This window comes from Terrapene carolina, unplaced genomic scaffold (assembly GCF_002925995.2).
Source record: "Terrapene carolina triunguis isolate 2854851 unplaced genomic scaffold, T_m_triunguis-2.0 Scaffold789, whole genome shotgun sequence".
Classification (NCBI taxonomy): domain Eukaryota; kingdom Metazoa; phylum Chordata; order Testudines; family Emydidae; genus Terrapene; species Terrapene triunguis.
This window is the reverse complement of record NW_020665140.1, coordinates 1,876,177-1,891,960: the sequence shown is the minus strand read 5'-3', so window position 1 is coordinate 1,891,960 and position 15,784 is coordinate 1,876,177. Positions and strand designations below refer to the sequence as shown.

Below are 15,784 nucleotides of genomic sequence, written 5' to 3'. Positions count from 1 at the left end.
CATTACAACCTTAACTTTGGTCTTCATAATACTGCATCATATTATTGAAAGGGAGGATTATTTTTCTTCATACCAAATTTAATTTACTCAGTTTTTTAATAAAAATGTGCGGTACTTAACCTGACCTTTTTTCAGTTTTTTGGCAACAGTGAGTATAGGATGATGGAAACCTGTTCGTCATTCTGTTTTTCTTCTTCAGTATATTATCATCACCAATAACATCTCATCAGCAATACTGTGGTTTTACTGTTACCTTTTTACTTTTTTATGCAGTATATCAGGCTGTGTTGAGGCATACTTTATTACAACTTCCTTTAAGAGCTGCATTGTCATAGCTGATTATTTGCCACACGCAAAAAAAAGGGTGGGAATTCTTTTATCTGATGACTGACTGTAAAGTACAGTGAGTTAGCAGTTAACAATTTCCCTTTCCCATAAAACAATCATTTCAGTGCTGTAATTTTGGTCTGTTCAGATGTAATCATTCTACAGTGCATGCAGTATAGGTATTATGTGATTTTTCATATTTTAATAAAAATAGACATTTTATAACAATGAAATTGAAAAATAATTTAGTAAGTGAATGGGCAAGTGCAGGATTTAGAAAAGTTAGAAGTCTTGTGTTATATTTCTTGAGACCTAAATTAATTCATTAGGTAGTTGCTGGATTCACTGAGAGTAGTTGTTCTAGATCAAAATTGACTGATGTCACTCTGTATTGCTGTCTGCACATCAGTCTCTGCTGAGAGAAAAGGAAAGACATCAGGTTGCATTTATAGAGAAGAAGGCATTTACTTGTCTAAATTTGATAGCTTCAGAGACATACTATGATATTTAATTGTTCCAGACCCATTATTTATGTTAGACTTAGAATGTTACCATTTTGTCATTTTTGCCATAGAAAAGCTCTGGCTGGCTAGTAGATAAATCCAGAAAATGTCATGATTAAATCAGAGCCTAGTGTTTTCACTCAGTATTACTATTAATATTTTTATTTAGATTTCCTGCCCCATGAGCCAGCTGTCTGAAAATATTTGACTGGAACATTTTAAAAGTTCAGTTCTTATCCACAAATAACAATGTAATATAGTCAGAAAACCTGCTTTGTGACTGCTTGTTGAAAGAGGACTTAGTTTAAAAATCTGTGTTCCAGTGACCCACAAAGGGAACATTTATTGATGTTAATTTGTTGCATATAGGCTGGATTTAAAATATGATAAATACAAATGACACTTTTAGAGAAATAGAAGCAGATCATAATGCAAATATAATTTATTTAAAAAAGAAAATACTTAATACTAATCATAGCTATGGGAAAGTAGAAAATACATCAGATGCAATGAATTCCTTGTGTAAATTGGTTTTAATTTCTGATTTTGCTAAGATTTAAAAAAAAAAAAAAAAAAAAGCAGCTACGGGACTCTGGGGAAGCCAGGTGTATTGTGCACCAAATGCAAATGTTTTATGTTATGGATACTTCACAATGAGCTTTCGTTTGACTTTCAGCAGTGCTGAGTACTCAAAGCTGTCATGGGGTTCAGTGGGATGTGAGGCTATTGAGCACCTTCCAAGATCAGGCCATTAATGTATATTCCATGTGCCTTTTAATGTACATTCTGTGGGCTTTTGTTTATATTTCACATGCATTACATTGGTGGTTGTATTCAAATGTTTTTCATGATGGGGATAGTTTGATATTTTCTGCTATAGTCCGTTGAGGTGAAATTGGAATGGGAGGGCTATAGGCTCCCCAAATCTAAGTTTTCTCTCTAGATCAGTGGTTCTCAGGCATTTCACCATCAGGTCACACTTTTATCAAAGCTTATGAGCTGAGAACCCTTTTTCCCAGTTTGCTGAAGATTATGTTCATTTATATCACCCATTAATGAATGAGGAGAACACTAAAGCTTGTACAGCCATCGTAGCTGTTATCTGGACAGGTTTCATTCAGATGGGAAAGATAAGCTCTTTGTGCAGAGTTTAGCCAGGTGCAGAGAGATTGATCCAGTCTGAAACCTGAAAGCGCCCTGTGAGTCCCAGGAGGAGACTGGGCCTAACGGGGGAAAAGGTTGAGGAGGATAGCCCTATGGTTCCTGTCCCTTTACCCTTTTACCCCTCCAGCCTCTGCCATCCCATTCTATCCCTGTCACCTCCTCGCCATTAAAGTGCTGAGGCAGCTGCTTTCTGCCACCCCTCCTCTGCTTCCTCTTCAGTTTTTTTCTGCCCAGCAACTCCACAACAGTGGAGGGAGCAGAGGAGGAAAGCTAGTCTCCCTGTCCTATCCTCAGTTGCATCAGGGCTTCCCAAAGTGGTAAGGAATAGTCACTGCAGAGGAAACTATGCTCATTCCCTGCAGACCTGCTGGAGGCATGAGAAAAAGTGTTTGGTTGGATCTGGAGAAACAGACCGGGAATCAAAAGTATGCAAATGGTTTTTAAAGATTGTAAATAAAAAAGTAAGACAAGAATGTGGGGGGTTTATCCAAATGCTGTCTAAGCTCCACAGGTTGAGAGAGTTGGCTCCAGATGACACTTGAAAGAGATTACAGGCGGGGGAGGAGGGAGAAAATTAAAAGTAAGAAACTACCAATGCTGGTTTTAATGCCGAGCTAATTTTTTTGTCCTTAACACTGAAATTCTAAGTATATGTTAGTTTTAAGTGCTGCGTGAGTAGTACTGAAAAAGAGAAAATCCTTTGAACCCCCCCCCCTTCCAAAAAGACAGAGCCCTAAATCACCTCATGCTTGCTGGTTTGAGAAGGGATTAATAACCTCTGTAAGGTTTGGAGTTGTTCATCCTAAAGTGCATTCCTACTCTATAGTTACTATATAAAAACTGGCATTTTCTTACTTAATAGACTAGACTATGTATATTTAAAGTAATATGTCCTTGCTTTTGGTGACAAAAATAAGTTGTTTTTAGCAGGGTTTTTTTTAATTGAAGAGGCAACATAAATTTGGGAGAGGGAGCTGGATTCTATTCCATCCACCCACCATCAATAAACTATTACTAAAATTACGGGACCAAACCTTGCCCTCTGTTACAACTGTGCAATTCCACTGAAGGTAGTGGTGTAACCAAGTACGGAATTTGTCTTACAGAATCTGGTACCGGTAATGATGCACCAAAGCAGGGGGAGGAGGCGGGGGGAACGGTTTGATTCTCAGCCCCCACTTGAGGTTGTATGGATGGCAGTTAGAAAATTTATACAATTAGCAAATTTGATATGGAATCATTGAGGCACAATAAACATAAAACCCCACAATTACATTTTTAGAGTCATCTTAAAACTGCACTTTAATCTCCAATACAAAACCAAGAACTGTCTAAAATTTTTGCGAGTAAGAAAAAAAAATTAAGACTTGTTCAGAGTCTTTCACACACACACCCCACCTGGAAACTTACATTTCTTCTTTCTTTTGTAGCCAATGGTCTAGACAAACCGTATTTGCGGAGTTCTGGACAATTGAACTTGGAGAACAGAAAGGAAGATGGTGAGAGTACGGCACCTGCTCCTCCCCAGAAGCCACTGCAGTGTCACTGCAATCACCACTGTCCAGAGGACTCAGTCGACAGCACCTGCAGGTTGATGGGACAAGTAGTATTTCAGATATTTTGGGGGGAAGGTTATGTACAATAATCAACATTTTAAAACTTGGGTGCCTCAAGTTAGGCATCTCAATCTGTTTAGGCACCTTTAATACAATCAGTGTTAAATTAAATGGTAGTGGTGGGCGCTCTATAAATCAGACCATTTTTGTGTAGGTGCCTAAATATAGATTTTAGGAGCTTAACTTGATGCATTCAAGTTTGAAAATTTAGGCCAATACTTATCTTAATAATTTGCATATGAAACATAGTTGAACAAAAAGTTATCAAAAAGTACAAGCCATAGCTTAGTATGGATGGAGCAAATTGCTCTTCCCCTGTGCATAAGGACCAGCGTTAAAGAAATTGTGCTTCTCCTGGAGTAGTGTAATTGCCTCTTTGGAGGGTTAATGGTGGTTAGTGGCTAAATAATGGCACAATGTAGCCTGAGATGTATATGTGATTAGCCTTTCTTGTAGCAACATGAGGGGAAAATGCTGCTCTCAGATTGGTGTGGTGAATTTCAACTCTGTTATTCTCTTTTCCCTGTATATGTGGAACTCAGTGCTGCTTCTGTAAGGAATGTGGAATACTGAAGATTTTGCTATTTAATGTTAAGTTCCTACAGTTTTTATGCTCTCATCGAAGTCCAGTGGAATACTGGGTATGCAATAACTATAGAACTGGGACATAGGTATATTACTGTGACTGGACATTCCAGTTGAGTATGCAGTTCAATCTGATGAGGTTACAGGGAGTCTGATATTTTAATACCACTGGACTACGTTTCAAGGCAAAGTGTTATAAAAGAACAGGATGGGAGGAATCTCCAAGGTTGTTCAAGCTGTTGATAGAGATTTGGAGGGGGTGTTTTAAAAACAGTTGCTTCTCAGTTCAACACTATTCTGCACAGCCTGCAGTTTCAAGACTTGTCAAATTTAAAAGTGCCAAAGCTTTGATAAGAGCCCTGGATAGTATTTTTCTGTCCCCTTTCAGCTCCTCCTCCAAGTCTTAGCGCTCTGTCTCGATGAAGCAGCATTTAACCTCTATTGCATGGTATTTTGTTTTAAGGTTTAAAACTCCACACTTGGCTACGAGTTTGCAAGTTCTCTGCTGTGTGAATCAGCCATTTCCTGTTCATGTCTAAGGAGAGCCACTGTTTTTACACATGCCAGCTTTCACAGCAGAGGACTTGTAAAGCAGTAGCTAAAAAGTTGCAGCTGATTAGAAAATAAGAAAACACAAAGGTGTCCACTTTGGAAACATTCAGTTGGCTGGTGTGAGCATCCCCATGCGCTAGAAACAGAACCTGCCACCAAGCTCACACTCATTAGCAGTGTAATGTGAAGTTTCTGAGGGTTCGTCTATACTTAAAACACTACAGTGGCAGCAGATATGCCGCTGTCGCATTTCAGAGTAGGCACTACCTATCTCAATGGAAGGGGTTCTCCTGTCACTATAGGTAACCCATTTCCCTAAGAGGCAGCAGCTAGATCAACAGAAGAATTCTTCCATCGATCTAGTGCTGTCTACATGGGGACTTAGGTCGGCTTAACAACGCTGCTCAGGGGTGTGAATTTATTGCACCCCCGAGAAACATAGTTAAACTGACCTAATTTTCTAGTGTAGACGATATCTACATCTAAAGTGCTACAGTTGCAGCACTGCCGTCTAGGCCCTCACTAGGGGGTTCTCCTGTCCCCATAGTTAATCTACCTCGTCTCTGAGAGGCGGTTGCTCAGTCGATGGAAGAATCGTTACTTCTGTTGACCTTGCACTGCCTCCACCAGGGGTTAGGTCATCATAGCTACATCTCTCGGGGTGTGATATTTTCACACCTGTGGGAGACACAGGTATGCCTATGGAAGTTTTCAGTGTAAACCAGCCCTTGGATGTATTTTTAACATAGTGCTCTGGAGCCATGAGCACAAATCCCACTCACAAACATCAGGGTTTATTCAGAGTCCTTCCATGTCACACTTTTAAAACATATCCCTTTAGTAAATCATAACCTGTAGCTGTTTTCAGCTATGTGTACCTAAAGCTAACCACTTACAAACAGTTAAAAAAAAAAAAGTAAAATGCCAGAATATGATGTCATTTCAGCTTAAATGAGAGGGGAAATTAATGTTAAATTTATGTTCTGTTAACATGATTCTCACATTGTTAAACATCCAGTCGCAAAATCGTCCTTATTGGAGTCACACCTCTGTGGAGCTTTATTTCCAGTTTTAATTAGGGTGTCAGGTGTTTAGTTTAAACTGGAATTTACCTCACAAAACCTTATTCTCCCTCCAGCCCAGCACAACCCTTCTACCCCTAAAATGCTTTCATTTTCCCTCACCAGTTGCCCTTTCATATGTCATCTGAACACTGTACTCCTTGTTAATTTCACACTGAGCAGTGGCATAAAAGAAAAAATTGCTAAGCCAGTACCTGGAAAATGGAAGTTTGTACCATATTTCTTATACTATATTTCTTTTTAAAGATACCCTATGATTTATCAGCAATAAAGTAAACATATAATTCAAAGGGACCTCTTTCCAAATATAAAATAAAAGGACTCTTTTCAAGGATGACGATTTAATATTTGTACACCTCCCATCATTGTAGAATCTATGTCTGAGCTCCAGGTGACACTGATTTTCCTTATATTTGCAGAGTCCAGTTACTTTTTAATATTTTTTCTTTCTAAAGTCTTCCGTACATAATTCAGAATTAAGGAAGAGAGATACAAAGGGACCTCTGTATTGAGAAGGGTGCCCAGCCTCTGAAGTTGGGAAGGAGTGAGTGAGCGATATTAGAGAGACGAAGTGGGTGAGGTAATATCTCCTATTGGACCAACTTCTGTTGGTGAAAGAGAGATGCTTTTCAAGCTACACAGAGCTCTTCTTCCAATCTGGATGGAGGGATACTCAGGTGAAGGAGATGGAGCTGAGAGAGATTGCTAGGTCACCAGTCAGTTGACTGTGTTGTAACCAGTTCTCAAGAGATTTGGCCGAGCCTACCCTGCTAAACTGGGACTTCTTTTACTTTGGGACCCTCACACCATAGAACCTTTAATTTTCACCCTTCACTGTAATATGAATTGCTGCTTGCACATTGCAATGCCTTAAAACAATCAGGAACTTTCATTCTGCTTCTCTATAAATGATGTTTCTCCTTATCAGAGTTCAAATGAAGGAGATGCCACTGTATTTGTGTGATGTATAGGTGAACTGATTCTGGTAAAATCTTCTTACAGTAGTTCAGTTAATTATCTCCACTCTGTCTCCCCTAATCACCAAAAGAGCTTCCTATCTTTTATGAAATCCATCTCAGTCTCTCAGCAACCCTATCAGTCTGTTAGGTTGTTGGCTGCCTTCAGATCTCATAAGTTATGAGATTTCATTGTGCACAGAGTTGGAGCAGTGTATTCTAGGTCACTCCTAACCCAACAATGCAAGTGAAATTTCATTAGACCAGCTGGCCAGAGCCCAGCAAAATTTCAGGCTTGAGACCCATCTTGTTGGAACACTACCAAAGGCAGGGGACCTTTCACGGGTCAAGAAACAGCTTTTCTGAAAGTTCAGTGAGAAAGCATTTCCAGGTGTATTCAAATTAAGACTCAGATATAGAGCACTGCCCTATAACAACTGCAGTGAGCTACAGTATTGAATTTCCTTCTGAAAAAAGCAACCTGCTTCTCTGCCAGAAAATTTTGGTCCACTTTGACAGGTATTTACTTGGGGTGGTATGACACAACTGACTGCCAACCAGCTGTACTGTTATCCATCTGGATGTTTATATAAAAATGAGGACATCTTATGTCCACTTAGAAACCCCTCCAGGATTGTATTTCTTATGCTTTTTGCAGGGACTACATGATATAGGCATTACTTCCTTTTCAAGTCAACATTCCAAAAGCAAGTGTCTATCAAATCCATCAATTCCATAGTACTGTGAACAATGGGCAATTTTATATAGCATATGTTCAGCAATATTTTAGCCCTATAGATAAGTTAAGAACACGCTTAATTATTTTCTCTTAAAGCTAGCATGATTTTAACATTAAAAAAATGATTACTGTCATTTATAGCAACAATGATGGCCCTTTTAAACACTTGACAACTAAAATAAATAGCTAGGGTTAGCTCATTATCTACAGTATTCCTCTCCTACTTGCCTATACTTACTGTAGGTAATACCTTTATTACTCTAAACCGTGGGGTTATCCAACTGCAAATATTGACTTAGTTATCTAAGGCAATTGGCAAATTTTCAAGGGTCACCTTTATATTATGTAGTTAACTAGTAATTTGGTCTTGAAAATGATTGTTTTGCACCTAGATTTCAGAGACAGAATAGGGTGCTTAGTTTCATGTTTGTCTTTGGGCTTCAGCATGAATTCCCTAGAGTCCGATAGGTTTTCAAGGCTATGGGTATTGTGTATCCTTGTTACCTTACATTATTACAAAAGATATGCAAATAGTGTCAATCTAACTGAGGGAGACAGTGGCTGAGCACACAGGTGTTTGGAAGACTGATTGATTAACAGGGACCTTTCTCAGGAAGAGGTGAAAGTATTTGTAAGAACTTCATATGTCTATACTTGTAAAGATTGTTAACTCACAACCTGTTGAAACTTTAACCCTCTTTCTGCTGTGGGGGTTCAAAATAAGTTTTCAAAACAGAATTTCAGAGCTGCTTAGTTTCAAGACAAAGTAAGCCTCATTTTAAAAATTGAAATGATGCATTTGCACGTGCAAAATGCATGCACAGTTACTGCAGTCATGCATACCCATAGGGTAGTTGCATACTAAAAAAAAAATTGGACTTAACTGGGCATGTACACAATGCAATCAGAGTAATCACATTCACTGATTAGGTGCATGGTCATATATACAATTTTCTATGCATAAACATGTGCCTGCAGTTTTAAAAAGTCTGTCCCATAGCTTTTGTCCGACTGCCATGCAAAGCAAGTTCCACCTGGTTTCTCAAATATTACCTAATGATCTGTTTTGATTGTGTTTCTACACAGCTGTGTTTTAAAGCAGATAAAACACTTAGCTTTGGTTTATCAATTGTAATAGAGAATAACATTGCTTTGCCAGAACTAGCTGAGGGGATGTTTGCATGGGACATGCGAGCAATTTTATTCTCATTTTGTTATCAAACTATGGAGCTGTGAGTATCTCTAATTTCAAATGTATGGGGAGAGGACTTCAACAGTAGGCTGAAATACCAAATTAAGGTCCTTTGCCTTTTGTCAGAAGTAGGGCTGTCGATTAATCACAGTTAACTCACGCGATTAACTCAAAAAATAAATCATGATTAATAGCAGTTTTAATTGCACAGTTAAGCAATAGAATACCAAGTGAAATTCATTAAATATTTTGGATGTTTTTCTACATTTTCAAATATATTTATTTCAGTTACAACACAGAATACAAAGTGCACAGTGCTCACTTTATATTATTATGTTTGATTACAAATATTTGCACTCTAAAAATGATAAAAGAAATAGTATTTTTCAATTCACCTCATAAAAGTACTGTAGTGCAGTCGCTTTATCGAGAAAGTGCAACTTACAAATGTAGATTTTTTTTGTTACATAACTGCACTCAAAAAGAAAACAGTGTAAAACTTTAGAGCCTACAAGTCCACTCAGTCCTACTTCTTATTCAGCCAATCGCGAAGACAAACAAGTTTGTTTACATTTACAGGATATAATGCTGCCTACTTATTATTTACAGTGTCTCCTGAAAGTGAGAACAGGCATTTTCATGGCACTTTTGTTGCCGGCATTGCAAGGCATTTATGTGCCAGATATGCTAAACATTTGTATGCCCCTTCATGCTTCGGCCACCGTTCCAGAGGACATGCTTCCATTCTGTTGACGCTCGTTAAAAAAATAATGTGTTAATTAAATTTGTGACTGAACTCCTTGGGGGAGAATTGTATGCCCCCAGCTCTGTTTTACCCGCATTCTGCAATATATTTCATGTTATAGCAGTCTAGGATGATGACCCAGGACATTGTTTGTTTTAAGAACACTTTCACTGCAGATTTGACAAAACGCGAAGAGGTACCAATGTGAGATTTCTAAAGATAGCTACAGCACTCGACCCAAGATTTAAGAACGTGCCTTCCAATACGTGCCTTCCAAAATCTGAGAGGGACAAGGTGTGGAGCATGCTTTCAGAAGTCTTAAAAGAGCAACACTCCAATGTGGAAACTACAGAAACTGAACCACAAAAAAAAAAAATCAACCTTCTGCTGGTGGCATCTGACTCAAATAATGAAAATGAACATGCATCAGTCCGCACTGCTTTGGATCATTATTGAGCAGAATCTGTCATCAGCATGGACCCATGTCCTCTGGAATGGTGGTTGAAAAGCAAACTTTTGTTGCGATTTGAAGGGGAAAGCTGTATCACTCAGCTATTTTTATTCATATTATTCCAAAAAAAGAATATTCTGCCATTGTTTAAAATGTAGCACTGCCTAGGTCAAGTGTAACTCCTTAAATACTTTGGGGGAGAAGAGCAGGGGTCCATATTAAGTATGGGCTAAATGACTCAATTACAACAAGACCTTGGCGTAAATCTTTCTCCTCCATCCATGAACCCAATCCAAATATAGTATTGTGTTGAGGTAAGCCTCGTTTTCCTCTGTACTCTCAAAATTAATACAGTTCATGACTCCCACGTTCTTCTTTCTGCATGCTGCCTTAATCTGTTTTGAATGGGAATTGTCTTACTTTGTGTTTTGTAAAAGCATCATGGCCTAAATTTTCCAAGATGTCTAGCAAATTTCAGGTGGCCAACTTGAGCCACTTAATGGGGCCTGATTTTCAGAGTGCAGATGCTCAAAACTTTCTGGAAATTAAGGCCTTGTTAAGGTCTCACGCTGGTCATTCAAAATCACTAATAACTTTTTGAAAATGTAGGCCCATGTACCTTTATGTTGCTATATATGTTATAGTAAATCACTGATAATACTCCAATCTCTGCTGAACCCCTTTGTACGTCCCAGCTAGCACAATGAGCTTCAGAGAGGAAGCCCTAGAAAATGGGAGATTTCCACAATAAATTGAGTTTACTTAAACCAAGAACACACTCCATATTAGAAAATACTCACTTTACATTTGTCTTTTCATTTTGCAACGTTAAAATAATGGAGCTACATTGTACAGCATACAAATGTATTCACTGGCTCAGCCTAAGATCTTGCATATGTGCACAGAAAATTACTTGTTTTAATGTGCTTTGTTTTTTCAACCAAAAAACTAGAATATAAATTATCTGTATTTTGACCATTCATTTTTGTAAATAACTCAAGCACCTATTAAAGTGAATTTTTATGTGGTGATAGAGACAGAAGCAAAAATACAGAGGGATGTCTCAATGGTTGGTAGTATTGCCATGTCAGAGTCACCATCAGGTTGGAAACCTGTAGATATAGGCCCTGTACTTAACACAGTAAATTAGCTTTATAAAGTGGTTCTCTGTGGGAGTTGCAAGAATCCTCCATTCCATGTTGCAGAGTGTCCTCACATGTTTCTGTGCAGTGCTGTAGGGAGGGCCGTCACTGATGGGGTAAGAAGAGTGTCCCTCTGTGACTTCTTGGCATCTTGGATGTGCCCCACACAGCAGAATAGGATCAGTTTTGCTGACTTGGAGGCTTGTGTGGTCCTTTCACAGGCCGAGGATTTGTCCCATTATGAGCCAGATTCTGTGCTTTGTTGCAAGTGCATGGCTCCCACTGACTTCAAATTAGTTGCATGCACATCTGAAGGCTGAATTTGGCTCAGCAGGAGTATAATGCAATTCTTCTAACTGGGTTTCATGTTACTGTTACCACAATATTTTTTGCCAGAAAATGAGTTTGTGTTGAAAAAATTTACAGTGGCTCTTTGGTTTATGGACAGTGTTCTGCTAAACTTGGCTTTTATGAACATATTCCTCGGGTGATAGATATGACAAAATGTAGGAAGTAGATGCATATTGAGAGTTTAAGTAGTTTCATAACTAGAGAAAGTCTGTAGAGCTTCACATAAGCATCTGAATGGTCAGGTTTCTATACAAACCGTAATTGAAGTTTCCCCATCATTACTAAGAACCAATGCAGAAGTTGTTGTGCTGATTTGATTGGGACCATATGGGCAATATAATTTATGCTGCCAGTGTATTCAGAAATGTGCACAAGAGATGAAGTTTAAAAAAATAAAATCCTACAGGCTGCATTGCAGACCAAAGTAAGGTGGTGGTAATGTACTGAAAAGTAGGAGGTTTCTGGTTTAGTAGTCAGGGAATTTAACCAACCTGCAGGTTGTAGGAAATGAATGAGGGAATAATTTCATCTGTCCAAATCTTTTTTGCCATCACAAGTTACTTAGCATATTCATTGAAAGACGGTTAAGGATTTATTATGCCTGGTATTTTTAAAGTCCTTCCGTGGTAGATGGGTATTTAAAGCATTTTTGTTTTTTATTTTAAAAGAAGAGAGGGAGAGAGAAATAGTAAAATAGATATTGATGTCATGCTACCATGGAAGCCTGGGGAGGAAATTTTCAACAATCAAAGTGTGGTAGCTAAGGTGTTGCATCTTTCATCAGAAATGGCTCTTCTCCAGTAAGGACATCTGCTTGAACAGCTGCAAAGCTCTTAGGCCCCCGTGCATCTCTTCTGACATTTAGTAAAGGTCTCAATTAAGATCACCTATGTCATTATGGTAATCGTTAATTGTAGCAGCACCTTCTAGTTCAGGATCTGTCAGCATTTCTGCTATAAACCTTTTTTTCCCCCCTGATATTTGACCTGGTTGTAAAAAATCACCTTAGCCAAAATATGACATACCAGATCTCTGCTTGTGAATTATCACATCCAAAATCTGTTTAATGTCTTTTCTGTACTGTAGTATAACATGATGCCTCACTGGAGGAGGTTTACGTGGCTACATTTTACAACACCCAATTCAATTCTACATTTACACAATGAATGTTTTTAATTTTTAAGTGAATGTAATTTTATTTAGTAATCCATAAATGTTACACTATTGAGAATGAATAGTAGTTCAATTTATACTGCTTTATATGTACAGGGGGTCACTGGTATACGTCTCCCCCTTATCCATTGTTTCAGATATCCGTCGCTCATCAATAGGGGAACATGTTCCAGTTCGCATTGGTCCTGATCCACATATCCGTTGTTTGCATGGATCGGGATGAGCGTGAATTGGAAAATGTTCCCCTATTGCGCAGTACTTTACTTGCGTCCGCCAGCGGCCCACAGGGCCATCAACTCATCCCTCTCCCTCCCAGTGCCTCCTGCCTGCCGCGATCAGCTGTTAGGCGGCATTCAGGAGGCGTATAGGGGAGGAGGAGGAGCGGGGACGGGACGCTCGGAGGAGAGGGCGGAACTGGGTGGGAAGAGGCAGGGCATGGATGGACGGGGGTGGGAAGAGGCGGGGCAGCCCTGAGTACAGTACTGTCCTGTACCCATCATGAGTGTAAAATGCGTTCAAAGTGTTAAAAGTGGGCCTGTGTCTAAGAGGCAATGTTAGGGTACGTCTACACTTACCGGAGGGTCCGGCGGCAGGCAATCGATGTTCTGGGATCGATTTATCGCGTCTGGTTTAGACGCGATAAATCGATCCCGGATCGATCCCGGAAGTGCTCGCCGTCGACGCCGGTACTCCAGCTCGCCAAGAGGAGTACGCGGCATCGACGGGGGAGCCTTCCTGCCGCGTCTGGACCCGCGGTAAGTTCGGACTAAGGTACTTCGAATTCAGCTACGTTATTAATGTAGCTGAATTTGCGTACCTTAGTCCGAAGTGGGGGGGTAGTGTGGACCAGGCCTTAGAGTGTAACATTAGAAGTGAAATTGGATGTTATAAAGTGTATTGAAAGAGGTGAGCATGCAGCTGATGTTGCTCATATTCTCGGTTTGCCTGCTTCAACGATACACTCAATTTTTAAGAGTGCTAATCGAATTCATGTAAGTGCTACGAAGTTGTCATCAATGAAGATAACGAAACAGAGCAGCACTACAGGGATCCTCAGACTTACGACACAATTCGTTCCTCAGAATTGTGTTGTAAGTCGAAACCGCTTTTCCTGGAGGAATCAATGGTATAAAGGGGGGATTGGTTCCTGAACCAAGACTTGATACACTATTTTCACCACAATAATCCAGATTTTTGTACTAAATGAATTATAGATGACTAATGGAGCAACATCAATGCATTTATTTGGTAAACAGCATTAAAATAAAAGCCACATATGCTTTGACTTTCCAGAACTTTTTGAAGGGCTCTTGGCTGGGGGCTTCGCTGAAGTCTGGGCTGCAGGTTTCTCTGCAATCTTAAGGAAGTTCGGACAGATGTTCTCCTCTTCTCCTTGTAAATTTCTCTGTAGCAGATGTACATGTTGGATATGCCCCTATTCACAGATGCACTGCATTATAAAGAATGCAGCTGGAAGGGGGGGGGTTGCTTGTCTGATTGGCTTCCATGGCCAGGGTAGCTTGTTGCTGGGTAGCCTTGCCGTTTGTTTTTGATTGACTGAGCCTGGGGCCAGGAGCCAATCAGAAAGCTCAAACAGTGAAATCAGTGATTGGCTGAGGCTCAGCATGTGATGTGTGCTGTTCTCCCTGCCGGCTTTCATCGTAAGGGCGGAACAAGAGTCGTAAGGGCAAAACGGGCAGTCAATTGAAAAGCGTCCTAAGTGGCGTCTGACGACTCCCTGTACAATGGAGAAGATGGAATGTTTGCTGGCTGATTGGATTGATGACCTCCATGAAAAGAAAACACCTGTGAGTTTAAGCTTGATTCAGGAGAAGGCCAAAAGCCTGTATAACCACTGAAAGGAAAGAGGGAGAGAGCTCAACAGCAGAAAAAGAGACCTTCCATGCTAGTCATGGGTGATTCCACAGATTTCAGAAGCATGCCAATCTACATAATGTAAAACTCACAGGAGAAGTGGCTAGTGCGGATGAAGAAGCAGCTGAAATGTTTCCTACATAGCTAAACACAATTGTTTCGGAAGGTGGCTACTCTCCAAAACAAGTTTTTAATGTCAACGAGATGGGCCTTTAGTGGAAGAAGATGCCAACGAAGACTTATATTTCTCATGACAAGAAGACTGCTTCTGGATTCAAAGCCTTAAAAGACCACTTAACCCTTCTGCTTGGGGGAAATGCAGAAGGTGATTATAAGCTGAAGTCCTTGCCTGTCTACCACAGTGAAAACCCAAGAGCAATGAGGGGCTACGTCAAGTCTCATCTCCCTGTAATTTGGAAGTCGAACAGAAAGGCCTGGATGACACGCAATATTTTCCGTTTGTAGACCATGCTGTCCCTGAATTTAAGGCTTACTGTCAAAAGGAAAATTTGGCCTTTAAGATTCTCCTTCTGCTGGATAACGCAAGTGTCCACGAACTGGACTATGAAGCCCTCTGCCCAAACGTCAATGTCCTGTTTTTGCCACACAGCATCACATTGTTGCTGCAGCCTACGGACCAGGGTGTATTGGCCACGTTCAAGGCTTATTACCTACGGAGGACATTCTCCATGCTGATTAAGGAGACGGCAGGTGAAGGAAAGCCCAATGTAAAGGAGCTTTGGAAGTCCTACAACATCTTGAACAGCGTGGAAAACATTGACGCGTCGTGGGAAGAGGTCACTTCGCAATGTATGAACGGCGTTTTGCGCTGTGCAATGCCAGATGCTGTCCACAGCTTCATGGGATTTGATGCCATTTCTGCTCTCGAGCAAGAAATTGTCAAGTTGGCAAAGGATATTGGCTTTGAGGAGGTGGAGGAAGATAATGTACAGGAGTTGTTGGAGTCTCACACTGAGCAACTGACAAATGAGGAACTGATTGAGCTGGACAGCTGGACCAACAACGGATATTTGAAGAAAGCAAGGCTGATGACGACGATGACGTAGGGCAGAAAGCAAGGGTTCTGACGACAAAGAATCTGTCCCGTTTCTTTGGATTGCTAGATGAGATGACAAAAATCATACAGAGCGGTGATCCTTTTCGTGAACGGTCTGCCAAAGTCTCTAGGGCTCTCAGTGATGCAGTGGCTTGCTACAGGGAGATCTATCATTCAAAGAGTCATGCAGGAGAGCAGACGTCGATAAAATCCTTTTTTAAGACTTCTGCAACCGAAAAGCCAGCCCAAGAAAACCCAGCCGCTACCCCTATCT

At 40.2% G+C, this 15,784-nt stretch overlaps 1 protein-coding gene across 4 annotated transcripts in view; it reads left to right on the top strand.

The window, feature by feature from the left end:
* BMPR1B (bone morphogenetic protein receptor type 1B) overlaps positions 1–15,784 on the top strand; it is a 388,242-nt gene that overhangs the window by 348,148 nt on the left and 24,310 nt on the right. For all 4 annotated transcript variants that reach the window (XM_026660518.1, XM_026660517.1, XM_029913667.1 and 1 more), the window contains one exon: positions 3,425–3,584. In XM_026660518.1, the coding sequence (XP_026516303.1) occupies positions 3,425–3,584 (160 nt within the window). The remainder of the gene's footprint in view (positions 1–3,424; positions 3,585–15,784) is intronic.